At 44.5% G+C, this 24121-nt stretch overlaps 1 protein-coding gene across 2 annotated transcripts; it reads left to right on the top strand.

The window, feature by feature from the left end:
* The first annotated feature begins 17366 nt into the window (after positions 1-17366).
* Positions 17367-23403, top strand: HMGB1 (high mobility group box 1). 2 transcript variants are annotated; one of them, XM_049867867.1, is made up of 5 exons: positions 17367-17507; positions 19487-19650; positions 19859-20004; positions 20658-20832; positions 21718-23403. In XM_049867867.1, the coding sequence occupies exons 2-5, from the start codon at positions 19501-19503 to the stop codon at positions 21892-21894; spliced, it is 648 nt and encodes a 215-aa protein (XP_049723824.1). In that variant the 5' UTR covers positions 17367-17507; positions 19487-19500; the 3' UTR covers positions 21895-23403. The 2 variants fall into 2 exon arrangements, with proteins under 2 accessions (XP_049723824.1, XP_049723825.1); XM_049867868.1 differs by lacking the exon at positions 17367-17507 and adding an exon at positions 18881-19178.
* The last annotated feature ends 718 nt before the right edge of the window (positions 23404-24121 follow it).

Raw genomic sequence — 24121 nt, 5'->3', positions numbered from 1 at the left:
CTCCTATGGAGCACAGTTCTACTGTGAAACACATCCATGACTTGGAATCATTCAAATCAACAGCCACTGGTTGGTTGGTCGGTTGGTCGGCCGGTCAGTCAGTCGGTTGGTTGGTCGGTCGGTTGGTTGGTTGGTAGGCAGGCAGGTTGGTTGGTAGGTTAGTAGGTTGGTTGGTTGATTAGTAGGTAGGTTTGTTGGTTGGCACTTACTAGAGGCCTTTGCAGGTCTGCCTTACTCTTCTTCCTTCACTTCTACCACAACCGGTTTCACCCAGAGAATCCACATCACCCAACTGCCCCAGTTAAATCTGGACTCATTGCGTACAAATCTAAACTGATTTTATGCAAATCTAAAACCTAGATTGAATTCAGTGAGGGCACATTTTTGTGTCAAAAGTGACCCTTCGTCTTAAATGCTAACAAGCGGCCATCTAAGATGCATCAATTGGTCTCAACCCACCTGGATCAAAGGAGAATGAAGAACACCAAGGTCACATGATAACTATGAGCCCAAGAGACAGAAAAGGCCACATGAACCAGAGACTTACATCATCCTGAGACCAGAAGAACTAGATGGTGCCTGGCCACAACCGATGACTGCCCTGACCGGGAGCACAATGGAGAACTCCTGAGGGAGCAGGAGAACAGTGGGATACAGACCCCAAATTCTCATAAAAAGACCAGACTTAATGGTCTGACTGAGACTAGAGGAATCCCGGCGGTCATGGTCCCCAAACCTTCTGTTGGCCGAGGACAGGAACCATTCCCAAAGACTACTCATCAGACATGGAAGGGACTGGACAATGGGTTGGAGAGAGATGCTGATGAAGAGTGAGCTACTTGTATCAGGTGGACACTTGAGACTGTGTTGGCATCTCCTGTCTGGAGGGGAGATGGGAGGGTAGAGGGGGTTAGAAACTGGCAAAATTGTCACGAAAGGAGAGACTGGAAGGGCTGACTCATTAGGGGGAGAAGAAGTGGGAGTATGGAGTAAGGTGTATATAAGCTTATTATGTGACAGACTGACTTGATTTGTAAACTTTCACTTAAAGCACCATAAAAATTATTTAAAAAAAAAAAAGTGACCCTTCTAACTCACTAAGCACAACACATTTTGTGGTAGTCTATGAACTTTTATGATATCTAGAAGTATGTAGAAAATATGTTTTAACCCCAAAAGCATCTTTGTTGCCACGCAAAGGCCAACATTTAGAAACCTGGCTTTATGATTTTGAGTTTAATGATTTTTTAAGAGATGCATGGATTAAATATAAATATATTTACACATTTATGAATGATAACAGCACCTCACATAGCAAAAAGCAAAACAGAAAAAATCTATTAAAATAGCAGTCTAAAAAAATACTGCCCCAAATCATCAGAATAGGGGCCCAGTTAAATAGAATTGAGTCATGTGAAGTTGCGGAAATCAACTGATTTCCACCAACATAAATGACAAAATGACAATACGTTTTGCTCCATCTCTCTAAAGTCATTATACTAGAACTTAATTTAATCTATGAAAGGAAAGGAATTTTAGACATAGTTTACTAAAGTTGAGTATCTATCAACAGTGTGATAGGTACGGCACAGAAAAATTGGACATCATCTTTACATTCAGCTAACATTTATTGGGGGCTGTAGTGGTCCAGTGGTAGAATTTTTACCTTCCATGCGGGAGACCTGGGTTCAGTTCCTGGCCAAAGCACCTCATACACAGCCCCCACCCGTCTGTCACTGGAGGCTTGTGTGTTGCTGTGACGCTGAACAGATTTCAGTGGAGCTTCCAGGCTAAGAGGGACTAGGAAGAAAAGCCTGGCAATCTACTTCTGAAAACCAGCCAGTGAAAACCCTGTGGATCACAACGATCTGATTCTGTCTTGAATGGGGCTGCCGTGAGTCAGGGGCTGACTTAACAGCAGCTAACATTTGGTGAGTACCTATGACGGGCCAAGGGTGCTGGAGAAACCGAGATGAGTAAGACATAGTACATGCCCCTAAGGAGTTTCCACAACATAGAATATGTTTATATAGGTTATATTGTATATAGTAATATGTTGTTATTATATTTATAATCCTATAAATGGAATTAAGAAGGTACTGTCAAAACCGAAAAGGAGTTCAAAAATGAAAAAGAGCCCATCAAGTTGAGAATTACAAAAGATTAGGGAATTTTTTAAGAATAGGTTGGATTTTAGCAGACAGAGGTAGAGGGAAGGATATTACAAGCAAAAGAAACACCATGACCAAAGGCTGGAAGGTAGGAAGTACAAGGTTCAGTCTGATCAGAAATCAGGCCAGCAGTGAGGGGTAAAACAAGAGAGAAATGCTGTCATATTAGAGAGGACTGTGAAGGCCAAGGAGAGGATTTTGTAGTTAATTTGGAAGAAAATGTTGTAATTAAATGGAAGGCTTTTAAGTAGTGGAGTTTTATAAATTAAAGATTATAATAGTACCAATTTTTTAAAAAAAATCTGAAGCAAAATGAACAGCCAACATCTGCTGATAATTTACAGTCTCCTAAGCTATTTACTGGTACAGTGGTTAAGCAGCTCAGCTGCTAACCGAAAGGTCGGCACTTTGAACACATCCAGCCCATCCGCAGGAGAGATGTGGCCGTCTGCTTCCATAAAGATTACAGCCTTGGAAACCCTGTGGGGTAGTTCTGCTCTGTTCTAAAAGGTCACTGTGAGTCAGAATCCACTCGACGGCAACGGGTTTGGTTTTTCCATTTAAGCTATTTACCAAGGAGCCCTGGTAGCATATCGGTTAAGCGCTCGGCTGCTAACCAAAAGATTGGCAGTTCAAACCCACCCAGCCGATCCTCAGGTGAAACACCTGGCGGTCTGCTTCCATAAAGATTTCAGCCTAGAAAACCCTATGAGGTGGTTCTACCCTGTCACATGGGGTCCCAACAACAACAACAGGCTATTTACGTACTAGGCTAAGCTCTTTATGTATATGAAATAATATAAACTCAGAACCACTCTTTGAAAAGTGTTTATCATCCATTTTACATAAACAACCGAGGCTCAGACAGGGTAATTCACTTTGCCCGTGGTGACACCACAATTAAGCGCCACAATCAGGACTTTAACCTAAGGGTGTCTGGTTCTAAAACCTCCATTCTTAACCCCGAAATAATAAATACCACAACTAGAGTGGGGGGTGGGGGGCAATAGAAGGGAAATGATTCAAAAAGTAGCATGACATAGATATTATAGAATTTGATGTGAAGGAAAAGGAAAAAGAGGAAATAAAAAATGACTCCTAGGAGTTGAGCCAGTGTGGGAAGTTCGCCAGTAGAGCAATTGCAAAGAGGAGTGGTTTAGAGAACAAGTTGATGAGCTGGAGTTGGGCACTCTGAGAAGCAGGCAAGTGGTGAGGGTCATAAGTCTGAAGCCCAGGGTGCAGCATAAAGCTGAAGTGGGATCCTAGGGTCCTTTACAGTAGGGCTTCGAACCGATTCAGTCATGGCCAAGGAAGTGAAACTGGGACAGACCCGAAATTTTTTGTGCATGTGCTTTAGATGAAGGTTTACAGAGCAAATTATTTTCTCATTAAACAATTAATATTGTTTTGTGATATTTGTTGCCAATCCCACAACGTGTCAACATTCTTCCCTCCTTGACCTTGGGTTCCCCATTACCAGTTTCCTGTCGCGTCCTGCCTTCTAGTCCTGGCCCCTGGGTTGCTGTGCTCATTTAGTCTTGCTTTGTTTTAAGGGCCTATCTAATCTTTGGTTGAAGCGTGAACCTCAGGAGTGACTTCAGTACTGAGTTAAAAGGGTGTTCGGGGGCCATACTCTCGGGGTTTCTCCAGTCTCTGTCAGACCAGTAAGTCTGGTCTTTTTTTGTGAGTCAGAATTTTGTTCTACATTTTTCTCCAGCTCTGTCTGGGACCCTCTATTGTGATCCCTGTCAGGACAGCCAGGCACCATCTAGTTGTGCTGGCCTCAGTCTGGTGGAGGCTGTGGTAGTTGTGGTCCATTAGTCCTTTGGACTAATCTTTCCCTTGTGTCTTTGGTTTTCTTCATTCTCCCTTGCTCCAGACAGGGGTGGGGGCGGGGGAGGTGGGACCAGTGGAGTGTCTTAGATGGCCACTCACAAGCTTTTAAGACCTCAAATGCTACTCACCAAAGTAGGACATAGAACATTTTCCTTACAAACTATGTTATGCTGATTGAGTTAGATGTCCCCCAAGACCATGGTCCCCACAACCCCAATTTTTAAATTTGAGTGGTCTGGAACAGGAAAAATTATGGGTTGAAGCCCTGAAATGGGAGACTCAGAAGAGGCGCAGTGAGCGAGCCCTTTCAGGAACCTGATGCATGAGATTGGATTATTGGCAAGACTGTGGAGAGGGACATGCATTCAAAGCGGTGCCGTTGGCTGCCATCTTTGAGCTGGGTACCGCAGCTTCCGGCTCTGCTCAAAATCCAACCGACAACAGATGTGGTTGCTATGCAACATATATTGCTGCCCTTGTTTTCTAAGAGGGAGATTAGGTTTCCAGCACAGCTTCAACTCATAATTTTTCCTATTCCGGTTACTGTTCCAGAACACCCAAATTTAAAAAATTTGAGTCTGTTCCAGTTTTGCTTGCTCTAAGCCATGACTGAACTGGGAGGAACTGGTTCGAAGCCCTGGTTTACAGGAGCCCTGGTGGTATAATATTTAAGAACTGGGCTGCTAACCAAATGGTTGGCAGTTCAAACCCACCTAGTGGCTCCATGGGAGAAAGACCGGGGGATCTGCTTCTGTAAAGATTACAGCCTAGGAGATTCTATGGGGTAGTTGCACACTGTCACATGGGGTTGCTATGAGTTGGAATTGACTCGATGGCACACAATAACAATGTATAGAGATGGTAGTAAGTCAACAAAGTCTCTAAGAAACAGAGCAAAAGAGGAGCAAAGAGAAAATGACTAAGGACAAAATTATGGGGAAGAAGAAATTGCCATTAAGGAAGATGCATCCATAGTGATGGCGGGTTACATGGTTTTTTCAAGTAGACATGGAAACATTTCTTTCCAACAGTTACCTAATTCTGGTTGTGTTATCAGACTGGTCACCTTTTGATAATACTGGAGACTCCTTTTTTACTTTATGGTTATGATATTGTTCTTGTTAGCTGCCATGGAGTGGGCCCCCAATTCATGGCAACCCCGTGCATAACAGAATGAAACAATGCCCAGTCCCACACCATCCCCATAATATGTTGCGGATCGAACATTGTGATCCATAGAATTTTCATTGGCTGATTTTCAGAAGCAGGTTGCCAGGCCTTTCTTCTTAGTCCATCTTAGTCTGGAAGTTTCCCTGAAACCTGTCAGCATCACAGCAACACACAAGCCTCCACTGACAGGTGGGTGGTGGCTGGTGGCTATGCATGAGGTACATTGGCCAGAATTGAACCCAGGTCAACGTCCACGATTTATGTGTTTCCTTGTAGGCTTATTGGAAATTCAGGGACTAACTTCTAGAATAATGAAGCCCGAATTTTAAAAAAAATTATCAGAATCTTTGAGTCTTCCAGTAGCAAATTTCTTCTTTTAAAGAATTGGGAATTTTTGTTTATAATTATAAAAGTAATATAAGTTGATCGTAGAAAACTTCTCATAGCGACCCTATAGGACAGAGTAGAACTGCCCCAAAGGGCTCCCGGTGAGTGGCTGGTAGATTCAAACTGCCGACCTTTTGTTTAGCAGCCGAGCTCTTAACCACTGCCCCACAAGGACTCCTTGAAAATCTATAAGGAGGAAACAAAATCACCTGTAATCCCTCACAATTTTTTCCCAAACCAGAGATCCTTTTGAAAATTGTTTTCTCATAAGATATCATGAATACTTTTGCATGTAATTAAAATCAGTTTTTCATAACAATTTGATAGTGACATGATAGTTTATTGTAAGGATGTACCAAACTGTATTTAACCAAGCCCCTCTCACTGGACTTCTAGGTTGTTTTCACCTTATAAATAATGCTGCAATCAATATTCTTATTCATACCTTTGTACTTTTTATTTCTGATTATTTTCTGAATCTTTCCCGGAAGCAAAATATTGGTCAAATGCCATGAACAATTTCAGGACAGAGCTCCATTTCTGACTGTGAATATCAATTTGCTAGTAGTACTTATGTTTGAATATACCAAAACGTGACATCCCCTTCCTACTTCCTTACTTCCATTCTTGGAAGTCAAAAGATAACCTCAGAACAAGGACCAACAGCAGCCTTTCAGAAAAAGCATACAAGTTGTTTGTTTTTACTGATTTTTTTTTTTTTTTTTTAATTAACAGCTTTGGGAATAACAAGTAGAGGAGTGACCAAAGGAAAAAAAAAAAACATCAAACCCATTGAGTTTCTTCTGACTCCTGGAGCCCTTATTATTACAGAGTAGAATTGTGCTCCATAGCTATGGTGTTCCTGGCCATGATCTTTATGGAAGCGGATGGCCAGGGCTTTCTTCCGCGGTGCCTCTGGGTAGGTCAGAACCACTGACCTTTAGGTTACAGTCGAATGCAAACTTCTTGCACCACCCAGGGACTTCAGAGGACTGACAGTCACCTTCTATGTCTCCCCCTCCCCCAACAAACATTTTTGGCTGCTGGATTTTTTTTTTTTTAATGAAAAGGCCTGGTACCTCAGATGGCAAGGCAGTCTTCCCACTGGTCCCCTCCCCATGGACAGAGGCACTCTCTGGCTCCTGGGCTCTGGGTTTGATGAGAAGAAATCTAGCCCAAACGTGAGGAACCTAACCCAGGTAAGGAAGCTATCAATCAAGTCTACTAGGAGTTCTTTCCTTGGTTCTGAGGACTTGCAGGCATCATCTAAGAATCCCTGGTGGTGCAGTGGTTAAGTGCTCAGCTGCTAACCAAAAGGTGTTGTTAGGTGCCATCGAGTCTGTTCAGACTCATAGTGACCCTATATACAATGGAACGAAACACTACCTGGTCCTGTGCCATTCTCACAATACTACGCTTGAGCCCGCTGTTGCAGCCACTGTGTCAGCCCAACCCCTTGAGGGTCTTCCTCTTTTTTGCTGACCCTCTACCTTACCAAGCATGATGTCTTTCTCCAGGGACTGGTCCCTCCTGATAACCTGTCAAAAGGACATGGGGTGAAGTCTCGCCATCCTTGCTTCCAAGGAACATTCCGGCTGTACTTCTTCCAAGACACATTTGTTCATGCTTCTGGCAGTCCGTGGTACATTCAATATTCTTCGCCAACACCATAATTCAAAAGCATCAATTCTTCTCCTGTCTTTCTTATTCATTGTCCAGCTTTTGCATATATATGAGGCAATTGAAAGTACCATGGCTTAGGTCACGCACACCTTAGTCCTCAAAGTGACATCTTTACTTTTTAACACTCTAGGCAGCTCAAACCCACCAGCCACTTCACAGGAGAAAGATGTGGCAGTCTGTTTCCATAAAAATTGTTGTTGTTATTAGGTGCCGTCGAGTTGGTTCCAACTCATAGCGACCCTCTACATACAACAGAACGAAACAATGCCAGGCCCTGCACCACCCTCACAATGGTTGCTATGCTTGAGCCCATTGTTACAGCCACTGTGCCGGTCCATCTCACTGAGGGTCTTCCTCTTTTTCGCTGACCCTCTATCATAAAAATTACAGCCTGCAAATCCTATGGGGTAGTTCTACCCTGTCCTATAGGGTTGCTATGAGTCTGAATTGACTCAATGGCAATGGGTTTTGTTTGGTTTTATGCAGCATCTAGGTATTTCCTGAAGGCCTGCAAAGCCTGTCTTTATCTGGAGTCTCCCTAGCAGAGCCACCCCCTCTCCCTTCTGGGCTTGGGATGGGCCACAGGACTGGCACTGGTCTCACTCAGTGGGCTGGGGAGCCCTGGCTCCTGGCCCTGGAAGCTCCAGGCCCTCTTGGCCTGGTTCTCTCTGTCCCATTGGGTCAGGCTGCCACACCTGTGCTTGTCAGTTAGCACCAATGTCTCCCTGATGTGAAACCTGGCTTCTTTACCTATTGTTTGAATTCAGTGTTTTGCAAACTGTGGGGCCCATCCATGGCTTGGGAAGTCAATTTCCAATTAAAAACAAAAAATTAGAGCCCATCACAGTAATGGTAGGTACTATTTCATAAAATTTTTCCCCTCAAATCTTATATTGTGAAACCTGTGAGAGCTGGAACTCGGCAGGACTGCCTTATTTTTCTTGGTCTCTCAGGTTTTCCACCTTTGACAGGGGACAGTCTTATCACTTTTCTATCACTCATTTTTGTGGAAAATATTTGCATTTTCCTTCTCGGACAGGTTTCCGCCTTATACAGGTTCTGGCTTTCGCAGGTTTTACTGTATATGTGGATCCCTGGTGGCACAGTGGTTAAGAGCTTGGCTGCTAACCCAATCGTCAGCAGTTCAAATCCACCAGCTGCTCCTTGGAAACCCTATGGGGCAGCTCCACTCTGCCCTATAGAGTCACTTTGAGTCAGAATTGGCTCGATGGCAGTGGGTTTGGTTTGGTTTTTGTACTATATATGTAAAATGCATTTCTTAGTTTGGGGCCTAATCAAAAACTATGAAAGCTGAGCTTGTAAACTGTGCATTTCAAGCTGGTGTCTGGATTCCCGTGGGGATATGAGGCATGCTGTTTTTATAGCTGTTGTTGGGTGCCATCGAGTCTATTCATAGCAACCCCATGTGATGGAGAAAAACTGCCCCATAGGGTTTTCTAGGCTGTAGTCTTTACGGGAGCAGATCGCCAGATCGTTCTCCCTCAGAGCCACTGGGTGTGTTCGAACCACCAACCTTTCAGTTAGTAATCAAGCACTTAACTGTTGTGCCACCAGGGCTCCTATATGAGGCATACTTAAGTAAAAAAAAAAAAAAAATGTGATGCACACCGCTTTGTTAGTATCCGGGAGGTCAGGTGGCTGGGTGGAGAAAACCTCAGCTTTGGAGTCAGAACTGGGTCACAATTGTTGCTCTCTCTCTAGTCGTGTGACCTTGGACAACTGAATGGATCTCTCTGAGCCTCAGTTAGCATTATCAGTAAAAGAAAGATAAGCATCCTGGCCTCATAGGATTGCTGTGAGGATTAAATAAAATAATCTACGTAAGGAGCCCTGGTGGCACCCAACAACAATAACATGGATGAACTGAGAAGGAGCCCTGGTGGCACAATGGTTAAGCGCTGGGCTGCTAACTGAAAGGTCAGTAGTTCAAACCCACCCAACGTCTCTTCAGGAGAAAGACCTGGTGATCGGCCTCTGTAAAAATCAACCAGCCCAAACCCATTGCTGTCAAGTCAATTCTGCCTCATAGCAACCCTATAAGACAGAGTAGAACTGCCTTATGGGGTTCCTAATTTTTTTTTTAAGGCTATAAATCTTTATGGAAACAGATTACCACATCTTTCTCCTACAGAGTGGCAGGTGGGTTCAAACCGCCGACCTTTCAGTTAAAGCCGGGGGCTTAAACACTGTACCACCAGGGCTCCTTTTGTAGAGATTACAGCCTAAGAAACCCTATGGAACAGTTCTACTCTGTCACATGGGGTCGCTATGAGTCAGAGTTGACAAACAGTTGGAAGTGACTTGATGGCACCTAACGTGCCTGACCCCAAGGAGACACACAGTGCATAAGGCTCATTTTTTAGTCTTTCGTCTGGGTCATAAGCCATCCTCTCTCTGTGCACAACCAGACTCTCTATACCTCATTCCAGAAACCCCCCCCCAAAAAAAAAAACCCAAACCCATTGCCATTGAGTCAACACCAACTCATAGCGACTTCATCCAAGAGTACATGCTATAAGATTTCACCCAAAATGGCCCTCTTGCTCATCCAAGGGGGGACCCTTCTAGTTCAGAGTTTGCCAGTTTGTGTTCTGTGTGATGACGATAAGTGTTTTCTAGAACAGGAATCTCTGGTCCAGGAAATTTCACAGTCACAGTTCATAGCCATATGAAATCTAACAGCCTGACTCAGGGGTTGCAAACTCAAGTCTACAGGGGCCAGGAAGTCAGGTGGAATGCTTAGGGAGTGGTGGGGTCTGTGTCAAACTGGAAAACACCCACTCCTTTCCCTCTACGAGGTTGTCACCCTGTCGAAATGTGCTGATCAGATTCTCTGATTTTTCAATAGAAGCCCAATATCTGGATTTTTTTTAATGTGAAAATTTCCAGTTTTTCAAAACACCGTTGTTGCTGTGTGCTGTCGATTCTGACTCATAGCGATCCCATGTGACACAGTAGAACTGCCCCTTAGGGTTTCCTAGGCTGTAATCTTTACGGGAGCGGATCGCCATGTCTTTTCTCCCGCAGAGCTATTGGGTGGGTTCAAATCATCAACCTTAGAGTTAGCAACTGAGTACTTAGCCGTTGCGCCACCATGGCTCCTTCTTTAAAACACCATATTCGCCCATTGAAACATCTGCAGGTCCAGTAGGGCCAGAGAACTGCTGTTGGCTCTGTTGCCCTAACCCTTTGTGATTCAGCTTACTTATCACTGTCACCTCAGGCTCTCAAGAATATACTTTAAATACAGAATATACGACTCTGATAATATTAAATTTTTCACCTAACGAAGAGGAGGGCCATCATTTTCACCAGATGTTAAAACACCAACGCCACAGGATAAGCATTGGGCAAAACTGACAAGTAGTATTGTTCTGTCTCCAACATCAAAGCCACCCCTAAGACCACTCTTTCTTTAAAAAACAAAACAAAACAGCTTTATTGAGATATAATTCACACATGGTACAATTCATCCACTTAAACTGTACAATTCAATTTTTAAAAAAATATATCCACAGAGTTGTGCAACCAATACCACACAAAACCTTAAAAGAAACCTCAACCCATTAGCAATCAGTCCCCTGTCTCCTTTCTCCCCAGCCCCTGTCAACCACTACTCAGCCTCCTGTCTGTATAAATTTTCCTATTCTGGCTATTTTATAGAAATGGACTCATATGATACGCGGCCTTTTGTGACTGGTTTCTTTCACTTAGCATAAGGTTTTCAAGGTTCATCCATGTTGTAGCCTGTATCAGAGCTTCATCCCTTTTATTTCTGAATGATATTTGATTGTATAGCTAGGCCACATTTGTTCTAACTATTCATCAGTTGGTGGACATTTGAGTTGTTTCCACTTTTTAGCTGTTAACAAATAATGCCGCTATAAACATTCGCTCCACGGAAGAAAGAGCTGGTGATCTGCTCCTGTAAAGATTAAGGCCAAGGAAACCCCAGGGGGCATTTCCACTGTGTCATATAGGGTCGCTATGAGTTGGAATCGACTCGGCAGCACCCGACAACAAACGTTTATATATAAGTTTGTGTGTGGACATCCGTTTTCATTTCTCCTGGGTATATACTTAAGAGTGAAAGTGCTGGATCATATGGTAGCGCTATGTTTACCCTTTGGGGAACTGCCAGACCGTTGTCCCAAGTGGCACGGCAGCACCATTTTATATTCCCATCAGCAGTGGTGAGGGCCAATTTCTCCACATCCCCGCCAACTCTTGCTGTTGTCCGTCTTTTTGATGATAGCCATCCTCATGGGTGTAATGAGACATTTATTCTTCCAGTTCACCACACGTTTAATATGGTAGCAAATTTGCTCTGTTGATCTGATTCTTGACATCAAGACCTAAACTTGTCATCTTTTCTGAATTTAAATCATCTTGTAAAAACTTTCACTGATGTTTTTCCTCTCTTTATTTGTATACTGTTCTTTGACTAATGCAAACCCTGGTGGCGTAGTGGTTAAGAGCTACAGCTGCTAACCAATAAGGTCGACAGTTCAAATCCACCAGGATTCTTGGAAACTCTTTGGGGCAGTTCTACTCTGTCCTATAGGCTTGCTATGAGTCAGAATGGACTCAAGGCAGTGGGGTTTTTTTTTTTTTTTTTCGGTTTTTCTTTGACTAATCAGAGAACAAGAATCTCACTAACGAAAGGTATAATGTTTGTTTTTTACTAACTAGTGAAATGTTCAAATTCTAGAGAACTCACAGGGGAGCCCTGGTGGCACAACGGTTAAGTGCTCAGCTGCTAACTGAAAGGTTGGCGGTTCAAATTTACTCAGCGGCTCCCATGGGAGAAAGGTCTAGCCATCTGCTTCAGTAAAGATTAAAACCAAAACCAAACCCATTGTCACGGAGTCGATTCTGACTCATAGAAACCCTATAGGGACAGAGTAGAACTGCCCCATAGAATTTCCAAGGCTGTAGATCACCAGGTCTTTTCTCCCTCAGAGCTGGTAGGTTTGCACCACTGACCTTTCTACTTAACCAGCTGCATCACCAGGTCTCCTTCCATAAAGATTACAGCCTAGAGAACTCTATGGGGCAGTTTTACTCTGTCTCAAGGGGGTTAATCTGAGTTAAAAATTGACACGATAGCACCCAACAACAACAAAGTACTGGTATAAATTAGCTTCGGCACCATTTCCTCTGCCTCAACCATCAAGGTTGGCCCACAGCTGAAGTCCCTGATTCCCCCACCTGCAAGCCACACTCTGAGAGAAAAACCTAGGCTGAGGCAGGAAGTGTATTTAAGTAACCCCAAACCACCCTTCCCCTTTTCCACAGACAGATACACGACCTCTCTCCCCTCGGCCTCTGCTCTTTCTCCTCGCCTATCTATTTAGTAGTCATAAAACATCGTTTCAAGTTAGATAAGGTATCAGTGTGGTGAGCAGAGAGGCTCACGTGTGGTGGGACTGGGGTTGGAACTTCATCTCTCAGCTTCTTGTCTGGACTTCATAAACCGGTGTTCTTTCTTTTCCTGAAGTCCTGTCTCTCTTTTCTCAATCCTCAGTTTAGAAAAAAAGTTTTCAGTCTGTGTGATCTTTAGTGTGGTGACCTGGGCAGACATTTTGGTTTACAGTTTCTACTCCTTCTCAGAAACTGGCCCTTTTGAGCCACAGAGATAACAAGGGAAGTCACATGGCTTGACTTTAGGATTCATTGATTGGGGAGGAATTGCTGCCCTACAGCCAATGAAAGGTTTCAGTCACTTGTGGGATTTTGTTGTTTCACGGTAGAGTTAAATTTCAAAAAGCCCGTTGGAAGCAACCTTTGGGAAGACACTCTTGAAGTTTCCTGTAATAAATTTGCCTTTGGCTTGCCACAGTTCACAGTACCGAACAAGGCATAACCTTGGCCTCCTTGTTGTTGTGTGCCATCGAGTTGATTCTGATTCATAGCAACCCTGTATGACAGAGTAGAACTGCTCCATAGGGTTCCCAAGGCTGTAATCTTTACGGAAGCAGACTGCTGCATCTTTCTCCCTCAGAGTGGCTGGTAGGTTCAAACCACCAATCCTTCAGTTAGCAGCTGAGCACTTAACCACTTAAAAAAAAAAAAAAGACCAAAACCAAACACATTGCCATCAAGTAAATTCCAACTCATAGCAACCCTACAGGACAAAGTAGAAATGCCCCACAGTGTTTCCAAGGAGTAGCTGGAGGACTCTAACTGCCAACCTTTTGGTTAGCAGCCAAGTTCATAACCACTACACCACCAGGGCTCCTTGTGCCACCATCCCCCACCCCCCACCCCCCCACCCCCCACCGTCAAGTTGATTCTGACTCATAGCAACCCTACAGGACAGAGTAGATCTGCCCCACAAAGTTCCCAAGGAGCGCCTGGTAGATTTGAACTGCCGACCTCTTGGTTAGCAGCCATAGCACTTAACCACTACGCCACCAGGGTTTCCTGTGCCACCATACCAAAGCAAAAACCAAACCCAGTGCTCTCGAGTCGATTCCGACTCAAGCGACCCTATAGGACAGAGCAGAACTGCCCCACAGAGTTTCCAAGGAGCTCCTGGCAGATTCAAACTGCCAACCCCTTGGTTAGCAGCCATAGCATTTAACCACTATGCCACCAGGTTTTCCTGTGCCACCGTAGGAACTGGTAAATACTAAAACCGTATATGCTAATCTACATTTGAGGTTTCCCCTCCCAGTCCTCCAGTCTTTCTCTCCATTTTTAAGTAATTTAAATGAGTTACAATTGGCCTCTGTCCTCAATCTTGCCCCTCCTAACATTTACTGATTACTTAGTATTATTTTATTTTCTTGCCTTCCGATTTAGAAAGATCCAAATGCATATCTCCAAAGATGGAAGAGGAAAATTAAAACAATACTTCACAGTAAGTACTCTTTCAGTTCTTAATTCATTTTTTCCAACAGACTTTATTTTGTGCCTATGATGGGGTCACCATGAGTTGGAGTTGACATGACAGCAACTGGTTTGGATTTTTGGTTTTATATGCCAGGCACTGTGCTGGGTGCTTGAAATACAAAGATAAGATAGGGATGCAGTGCAGTGGGGCAAGCAGACACCTACCTGGATAGTTACAAATGTGAATACAGTAATTAATGAACAGAGTATCATGGGATCCCTAAGGGGATCATGGCAGGCTTCAAGAAGGACATAGCTATATTAATGAAGATCTGTCTGTCATTCAGTTGGCTAAACTGAATATGGGGGAGAGTGTTTAGGCTTTTTGAATTAGACAGCTTTACAATTAGAAAACTTCATAACTCTAAAGAAAAATAGATGCTAGTTTGTGGCTAATGATTCATGCTGAAGAAAGGAAGAGTCCCTGGTGGTACAAAGGGTTAAGTGCTCGGCTGCTAACCCAAAGGTTGGTGGTTTGAACCCACCCAGCAGCTCCGAGGAGGAAAGACCTGGCTCCCATAAAGATAACAGCCTAGGAAACCCTATGGGGCAGTGCTACTCTGTCACGTGGGATTGCTGTGAGTCAAAATCGACTCGACGGCACCCAACAACGACATTATGAACAGGTGAACGTCAGGATTGCAAGATTAGGGCTAGAAGTTATAGAGTGTATTTAAAAGTTTCTGTTTCTTTTTTTGTCCTTCTCTGCCTCTACCACGGAAAAACAAATGTACGAAGTACTGCAGTGTAGGTGGGGATTTTTAGGTGCTATTCTCTGACAGGGCCTCTGTGGTGCTTGGGAATAAATAAAGGCACCACTGCCAGACTGAATGAACATGGGTGATGTTTGAAGCTAGGATTAAAATTAAAAAAAAAAAAAAAGGTCTAACTAGATTTGCAACCACTGCCCGCATATATAATTAAAATATGAAGAAAAATTCAAGGTTAACAAACAGCACTTGAGGTTTTCTAAGTCATAGTATTAAAGAGATGGTCATAGTTGTCAACAGTTGTTTTCTAAAAAAAAAGTTTAATCTTTACAACAACTCTGGAATTGCCTCCATCTTGTAACTGAGAGAATTGAGGCACAAAGAGGTTAAAAACGTGTGTAAGATCATACAGCTAGTAAGTAGTGGAGCTGGGACTTGAACCAAGGCCTATTTTACTCCAGTCTCTATTGCTCACCATACCAACTTGCCAAAATAGAAACCTTGTGTGGGCCCATTGCTCTCACACTGTTCAGTGACCATAAACTTGCCCTATATTTTTATATGGAGTAAACTGGTGTTGACAACTGGTAAAAATGTTTATGGCTGGGTCAGTGCGAGCCCCAGCATTGCTAATGGAAAATATCGATAGAGCCATCCTCAAATAATAGTCAAGTTTTGATACCATGCATGGCATTTAACATATCTTTAAACATGCTCTTGAATATTTTGCATCGAGAGAATAAAACAGAATTGAAGTAACACCTAGATTTAAATAAAGCATATAAATTGAGTGATGAGTAGAGAGAAGTAGAGAAGGGTATATATGTGAGAAAATAACAATATAAAAGTTAATTGTATTTACTTTTTAAACACTGAGTGAGCAGCATGCCAGTTTTATATATTTTTAATATGTAAATCTTTTTCATGGGCATGCATGCTATACAGTCTCTTCACCAAGATTATAATCCCTGAGATCTAGAGTGTTTTAGAAACAGAAGAAGAAGAGACACTAAAATTGCAGGTCAGGGAAGCCTTAATAAATCTGAGCAAATACGTTAGGTTATGGAAGCTTAGAGGGGATGTAAGAAGCCAAATTCACATAAGTGATTGGCATTAACTTGGATGTATTACTTTTGGAGGAATTGGCTAGTGGATTTAGAAGTGTATAAACATACCATTGAAGAGTGAAAAAAGGGGAAGTCTGTTATAACTGAATAGGGGTGTGGTCTGCTCAGGGTGAGAAGAGAATAGATAATCAGCTCATAAAGGCCTGATCTAAAAGTACCGCCTTCAGAACTGGCCGTGATAGTATATACTTTCTCTACAGACAGATGAGAAGTATGTATATTAACACCAGCCAACTTGGTGAGTTACAGAAACTGTGCCTGGGGATTGGGGCATATGCACTCTCTGCCTCCGTCGAATCTCCAGGTAACAATACACTCACAACTCCTGTAATCCTAGAGCAGTTACATGGATGGACTAAGTGGTGTGATGGGAGGGGAAGATAGCCTCACAAGGATTCGTTTGATTATAACAGTAATCCACACCAAGTCAAATAAAATAGCCAAAGAGTTTTTTTTTTTTTTTTAAAAAGAAGTGGTCTCTAATGAGTGCTCATTCTAGCAGGCCCTCGCAAACGTTTCCTCGTAGAGTCCGCCTTATCAAAACTCAGCGGCTGTGCTTTAATTACATGGAATAATTATTTGATTTCCAGGAAGTTCAGACGGCGCTTTGTATTTAAATACAAAGTTCTAGACATGCTGTGAAACTCGACCAAACCGAGAAAAAGTATGAAACTGAATGCCTGCTGGGTGTTTCAAGATTTCAGGGGCTGGGCAAGCCGACGTTTCGGCACATGAGCCCCGAAAAGGGGTGTTTTAAAACCTACTCGCTGTATGTCACTTTCTGGAAGGCGAAATCCTGCCTTTATGGAGATCTGAAGTGCAATGCAACCCTATGCTGTTGAGGGGGTTCCGTGCTTGGCTGCCTTCACCCCCCTGCACTCGCGGAGACCCCAATTTCCAGGGGGCATGATCTCATCCCGTCGCCCCCACTTTTGAAGGTCTATTAAAAGTCTGGGCCCTTTTATCTCCAGGCTTTGGAGGTGAGTGTGGGGCAGGAAGGGGGGGGGAGGACTGTGGGTGTCTCTTTTGCCTGAGGAGTTGGAGACACTTGTGGAAAAGCCAGGCCCTTTTCGCTCGGGCGGCCGCTCCGGAGTGGGGCTGGCTTGGGTTAGACCATGCACACATCCACCATAGAGCTCTGCTTTCGCGTAGCAGCTGCTGCCTATGCCTCTGCCTCTCCCGCCTCAGCCTCTTTGCCCGGCATACACACACATTCAGATTTGCGCGCTGTTTCAATCCTTGATGACGTGTCCCCGGAGACAGCCAATAGCAGACGGGCTCTGGTCAGGACAATGGGAGGGATCGGGCCAATGAGCGAGCTCGGTGAGTTGGCGGTAGCCAATAGGAGCGGCGCTGGCTGGAGAGTAATGTTACAGAGCGGAGAGAGTGAGGAGGCTGCGTCTGGCTCCCGCTCTCACAGCCATTGCAGTACATTGAGCTCCATAGAGACAGCGCCGGGCCAGGCAGAGCCGGACGGCACTGGGCGACTCTGTGCCTCGCGGACGGTGAGTGTGGGGCCGCGCGGCGACGGGGAGCGCGCCTCGGGCAGCCGCAGGCCCGAGCGGAGCGGGCTCGGCGCGGCCGGGCGCCGGCGGGCCGGGATCCACACAAAGGCAGATGAGGGGGGACGCGGGGGGACCTGCGTGCGGACCGAGCCCGTCCTCGGGCGCCGGGAGTCCGCCGCGCGCCGGGAGCCCGGCCCGGGGCTGCCCGAGGCGCGGGGAAGCCCGGAGCACGAGTTTCCACCCCCGGCGGCGTCCGCGCTGACTGGCGCAAAAAAAAAAAAAAAAAAAAAATTTTTTTTTAAAAATAATTTTTTTTTTCTAACGTGTTTTCCCCCGGGGCCGAGCGTTCGGCGGCGGCGTGGCGCGCGCGGGCCGGGAGCGGGGAGCGGGGAGCGGCGGCGGAGCGGCGTCCGCGGGGCTGCGGGAGCCATCGCGCCGCCGAACGCCGCAGAGTCCGGGCGCCGCCGAGGCCGCGGGCGGGCGGACGGGCGGGCCGGGGCCGCGCCGGCGGGTGCGGGCGGCGGGCTCGGGCCCGTGTCCCCGGGCGGCGGGCGGCCGGGCGGGCGGCCGGGCGGGGGGCGGCGGGCGCGGCGGCGGCGGCGCTCGCGGGAACATGGCTGACTGGGCTGGCGCTGCCGGCTGGAGAGAAAACAAGGCGGCGGGCGGCGGGGCGGGCGGCGGGGGGAGCGGGCGGCAGTTCCGAGGCAACTTTTTTTTTCCTGCCTTTTCCCCGCCGCGTTCGCCGGGCGGGGGCGGGGGCGGGGAGCGGCGGGGCCGGGGGCGCCTGGGCGGCCGGGCGGGCGGGCGGGGGAGGAGGAGGAGGAGGCCGCCCCGCCCCCGCCGCCGCGCACACGCACACGCACACACACACACACTCACACACACACAAAGGGAAGGAGCCATGTTCTCGCTCGCGCTCGCCCTCGCGGCGGCGGCGGCGGCGGCGCAGGCGGGGAAGACGCGGCGGCCATTCCGTGCGCCGCGCCGCCCCCATTTCGCGCAGGGGACGCTCCGCGCCGCCCGGCCGCCCCCGTCTCGCTCCTTCGCGGCCCGACGCTCCCAAAATGGGGGGCGGGCGTGCTGGGCGCCGGGCCCCCTCCCCGCTCGGGCGGCCCCCGCCACCGGAGTTTCGGGGTGCGCGGGGGGAGGGCAAAGTGGCGGGAAGGTGCAGATATTTAACGTCGAGCCCCGCCTCACGCTTCACCCCAACTTTTATAGATTAAAAAAAAATACCCTTACGTGGGGGGTGGGGGGTGCGCTTAAAAATTAAAAAACAAAAAAAAACCCCGAGCAAGTCGCAGGAGTGGCTTTTGTCCCTCATCCTTGTTTACTCGAGAAACTTCAGACCGGACGTGTATAGTCAGAACCGAAATAACAGCTCGTGGCCAAACCGATAGGAAACCGAGCCGCCTCACGGTGGCAGCCGCGCAAATGCCACCGCCACCCCCGGCCGGGCCCAGCTCCACAGCCTCCCCTCCTCCGAGCGAAGTTGGAGGCCAAGGAGAATGGCTTTAAAGTAGTCGCTGGGAAAACTTCCGGGGCGCTCGTTTAGGCCCACGGGTTGGGAAGATCTCCCCTTGGGTCTTGCCCTCTCTGTTCTGTGGTACAAACCCCGGAATCGGCAGCATTCGTCTCCTGATCTTTGGTTTTGATTAAAATGGTTTTGTAGAGGTAAAAATGGTTTAAATGGCCCCTTAAATGCTCACTCCCAGGCGGGTCTGTAAAGAATACTGAATGCGGAGGCCGTGGTGTCTACACTTTGGAGATTACACTGAAGGACCGTTTGTTTGTTTGTTTGCTTGGCCTAGCCTCTTTAGGAATTGGCTATCATCGCTGCTGTCTTGTCCAGTCTTAGGAGAGGTTAATGTCACTGCTGTGTTAAATAACCAGTAATTTGGTGCTCATTCAGTCCCCCAAGAAGTTAAAGTGCTCTAAAATGTTACTCCGTTGTTAACATCTTACGGTTTTTATTTTTTTAGGAAAATAACTAAACATGGGCAAAGGAGATCCTAAGAAGCCGAGAGGCAAAATGTCATCGTATGCATTTTTTGTGCAAACTTGCCGGGAGGAGCACAAGAAGAAGCACCCAGATGCTTCAGTCAACTTCTCAGAGTTTTCCAAGAAGTGCTCAGAGAGGTGGAAGGTAAGAGGGCTTAAAGCATACTAGCAAGATAACAAAACAGGTAATAAAATCCAAAAAAGGCCTAAATAATCATTTCTCTAACGTGAGTGGTGATGTTAGAACAGGCTACTAAAAGGCAAAGAGCGCTTGGTTTTATTCATTTTAATACTCGGGGATAATTTATTAAAATTTCGACATTAACTTAGTTTTCCAAATAATTCTTTTGTAGACCATGTCTGCTAAAGAGAAAGGGAAATTTGAAGACATGGCAAAGGCGGACAAGGCCCGTTATGAAAGAGAAATGAAAACTTATATCCCTCCTAAAGGGGAAACAAAAAAGAAGTTCAAGGATCCCAACGCACCCAAGAGGCCTCCGTGAGTATCTTTCCTGTTTTTGTCTTTAAGAAGTGTTTTACAGTAGAATCAGAAATTTAGCAAGCCACCTTGTGGTTCAGAGTGTAGAACCTAAATTTCTTAGCTAATAATGGCTTACGTTGGTACCTGTAGGTGTTGTAAATAAAACTCCCACCTGATGCCAGAGTATTTGAATTACTTACTCCTTCACCAGAAATTTTGACCTTTTTATTTCTTAAGACATTTTATGAGGTAATTTGCAAAATGAGGATTTTTTTATTTTTGGATGTTTAATGTTAATTAGTAGTATACCTAGGAGAGTCACATGTTAAATCATTTTTAAGTTAAGCTTTGGTTATGAAGGCTGTTTAAGAAACAAACCGATTGCTGTCGAGTCAGTTCTGACTCATAGCAACGCTATAGGACAGAGTAGGACTGCCCCATAGGGTTTCCAAGGAGCGCCTGGTAAATTCGAACTGCCAACCTTTTGGTTGGGAGCTGTAGCGCTTAACCACTACGCCACCAGCGTTTCTGAAGGCTATTCAGCATATTAAAATATTTCCTTCTCCAACACACGGTAGAGATTAGAGGCAGATTTTATATGGTAGTACAATACACACTTGGGTAGTATTCTTTGTTAGGATCTGCTGAAATTCTCAAATTTCTCTCTTTAGTTCGGCCTTTTTCTTGTTTTGTTCTGAGTATCGCCCAAAAATCAAAGGCGAACATCCTGGCCTATCCATTGGTGATGTTGCGAAGAAGCTTGGAGAGATGTGGAATAACACTGCTGCCGATGACAAGCAGCCTTATGAGAAGAAGGCCGCCAAGCTGAAGGAGAAATACGAAAAGGTAAGAAGTGCAGGTTCGCTTGGTAGATTGATGGAAAGGTATGCCAAATAGTTACACTAGACACATTACCTTAATTTGGCCTGTTCATAAGAGTTTGAGGTGGGTTGTAGTTTTGTTTTCATAGTTTTTAGTCATATATTGTTTTTCAAAGACCACAGTCAAATTCAATTAATGTTTTCAATTTAATGTGTTCTGTGACATATAAATACATGAAAATATTGGTAGCTGCTTTGACTCAAAAACGTCTGAATTATTTCAGTGGTCGGGCACGGCGATTAAAAAGTTTCAAGTCCCTTGATCTATACAATATGTTAATGAAAAAAAAAACCTATAACCCCATCCTTTGAATTGACATATAAAGTACTTCAAGTGAAAATTTCACTTGTCACTTACAGGTTTCTAGTCATTTATTCTGAAAACCGTGATCCATTCTGGACGTTCTTAACCTAATATCGTGGTCAACTGGCACATTTTTGTTTTTTTAAGAGTATGTTATCTACTATGGATGAGAGGCTGGCAGTGTTTATAACCTGTAGACTACTTTTTTGCATTCAGAAGGTGGCAGTGTCTACCCTTTAATCAAAGGCTCTGCATTCTGGTTTTAATAAACTGCAGTTAGAATGTGGTATGTAATTGTACTTCAGTGAGGCAGAACGTTGCAGATACGAGACAGTGCCATTCCCTGAGTTATGGATTGCTAATTAATTATCTTATAATTCTATGCATTTCTGGAAGTCCTGGTTATTTGTGGCGTTACAGATGTGTGATCTTTTGGTGTAACTGGGATCTGGATTTTCGTAAAGATTTGGCATATTCTTACTTCAACTTTTTTTCTTTTTTTAATTCCTTCTCCTCCGTACCATTCTCTTCCCTTTATTTTTGAAGGATATTGCTGCATACCGGGCTAAAGGAAAGCCTGACGCAGCCAAAAAGGGAGTTGTGAAGGCTGAGAAAAGCAAGAAAAAGAAGGAAGAGGAGGAGGATGAAGAAGATGAGGAAGATGAAGAGGAGGAGGAGGATGAAGAAGATGAAGATGAAGAAGAAGATGATGATGATGAATAAGTTGGTTCTAGCGCAGTTTTTTTTTTTCTTGTCTATAAAGCATTTAACCCCCCTGTACACAACTCACTCCTTTTAAAGAAAAAAAAATTGAAATGTAAGGCTGTGTAAGATTTGTTTTTAAACTGTACAGTGTCTTTTTTTGTATAGTTAACACACTACCGAATGTGTCTTTAGATAGCCCTGTCCTGGTGGTATTTTCAATAGCCACTAACCTTGCCTGGTACAGTGTGGGGGTTGTAAATTGGCATGGAAATTTAAAGCAGGATCTGTTGGTGCACAGCACAAATTAGTTATATATGGGGATGGTAGTTTTTTCATCTTCAGTTGTCTCTGATGCAGCTTATACGAAATAATTGTTGTTCTGTTAACTGAATACCACTCTGTAATTGCAAAAAAAAAAAAAGTTGCAGCTGTTTTGTTGACATTCTGAATGCTTCTAAGTAAATACAATTTTTTTTATTAGTATTGTTGTCCTTTTCATAGGTCTGACATTGTTGTTCATGAGGGGAAGCTAGTCTTTTTTGCTTTTGCCCATTTTGGGTCACATGACTTATTTACACTGTTCATCTTTTCGTATAGTTAGCTGATAGAAAAGCTTTCTCCCACACACCCTGCATACTCATGAGGGGGAGTAATAAAAGTTGAATTGAGACAGTTTTCACCCATAAGTGAAACTCAAATCCTGGTCAGTTGATACAGATTCACATATCCCAGCTACCACATTTTCCAAGTAAAGAGTAACCAGTATCTGTTCATAGGATGGGACTGTTAGAACCACACATTCTGAAAGTCTGTCCTCGAAGGACTATCGGAAGCCATATGTTTTGGTCTTTACATGAGGACTCTACTACATTTTGTGACGCCCATTACCATGTAATGGCAGTTATATTGGCAGTTTCCACATTAAAGAAGGCCTAAGAACGTATCCCCAAAAGCGTGAGCTTAAAATACGAGACAGCTGTGTTAAGTTTTTTGTTGACCTGACCCTGCAAAGGCTCCAAAAATGCTGGCTATAAATGCCTTCCCATTTATCCAAATATGACTGTTCGGGAAAACTTGAGATTCTCCATTATAATTAGACCGCCTTTTAAAACATGCCATATTTAAAATAAGGTATGTGTTGGCTATCTTGTAGTCTGTCCCTTTATAAGTCAAGCTTTGAGGAAAGAAGAAAAAGTTTACATCTCAGTGCCGATCAGTTTATTCAGGTTTGATTTCTAAACCCAGACGTACTCACCAGGGTCATACGTTTACCTGTTCTAGCAGCTTAGGGAACAATTTGGCAATTTTGTGGGTTTTGAGATGATCATTCTCTTAAAGTGCCAGTGTTTTCGAATAGCGTTCTTGTAATTTCACACGCTTTTGTGATAGAGTGCTGTTTCGTTACATGATTTTGATGACCTGGATTCTTTCCCATTTGCGTTTGTTTATGTATAATTTCAGGAGGAATATTGACATCTGAGTCCTGGATGATACTAATAAACATAACTGCAGAGGTTTTAAATATTACTTAAATGGTATTCACTTAAGAATTTTAAGGCTTTGTTATTTTGTAGTTTTTAATAGCTTTTAGTAGCACCTTTGAAATAGGAAGGCTGGCAAACTTTTCCTTTCAGAGGCACTTTATGTTTATAAATAGGTTAATGGGCCGATGAAGGTACCACATATTCCAGGTACTCTTAGGGCGTGCTGTAGATACACACTTAGAAAGAAAATTAGTTTTATTTTCAGAATGTTGAGGGTTAAAGTGATTTTCCAGAGAGAGGCACATGTAAGTGAAAAGCAGGGTAGGTGGTTATAAATTTAAAAGCTCTTCTAGAACATTCGAAGCCAAATGAGAGGACCTCGGTAGAAAGTACGGAAATAGTGTCCTAAAATTCATCCGATGTTCAGCCAAAGGGGACAAATGCCTACTGTTTTCCTCTGATTTTTCATGGGCATTTCTACTATAGCCATGGCCCTACCGCTGTCACATCTGTTGCTGATGTTTGTTGAAAAGTGAATTCTGCCTCAAGGAAACTTCTCTAACCCGATCAGTGGGTTTGCAGTGCCTACTAGGCTACTAGTTTCTTGTGAAGATGTTGAGAATGGGGATAAGGTGTGTTTTTTTTTTTAATTTGGGTCATTTAACTGACTTGAGATTTTGACAGCAAAAGGTTGATAAGAACCTTCTTTAATCTGAAAACTCCCATAGTTACATTAAGTGTTCCAACGGTGTCCCCAGAAA

Source organism: Elephas maximus, chromosome 23, assembly GCF_024166365.1.
Source record: "Elephas maximus indicus isolate mEleMax1 chromosome 23, mEleMax1 primary haplotype, whole genome shotgun sequence".
NCBI classification, from domain to species: Eukaryota; Metazoa; Chordata; class Mammalia; order Proboscidea; family Elephantidae; genus Elephas; species Elephas maximus.
This window is presented reverse-complemented; position numbering and strand designations above follow the sequence as displayed.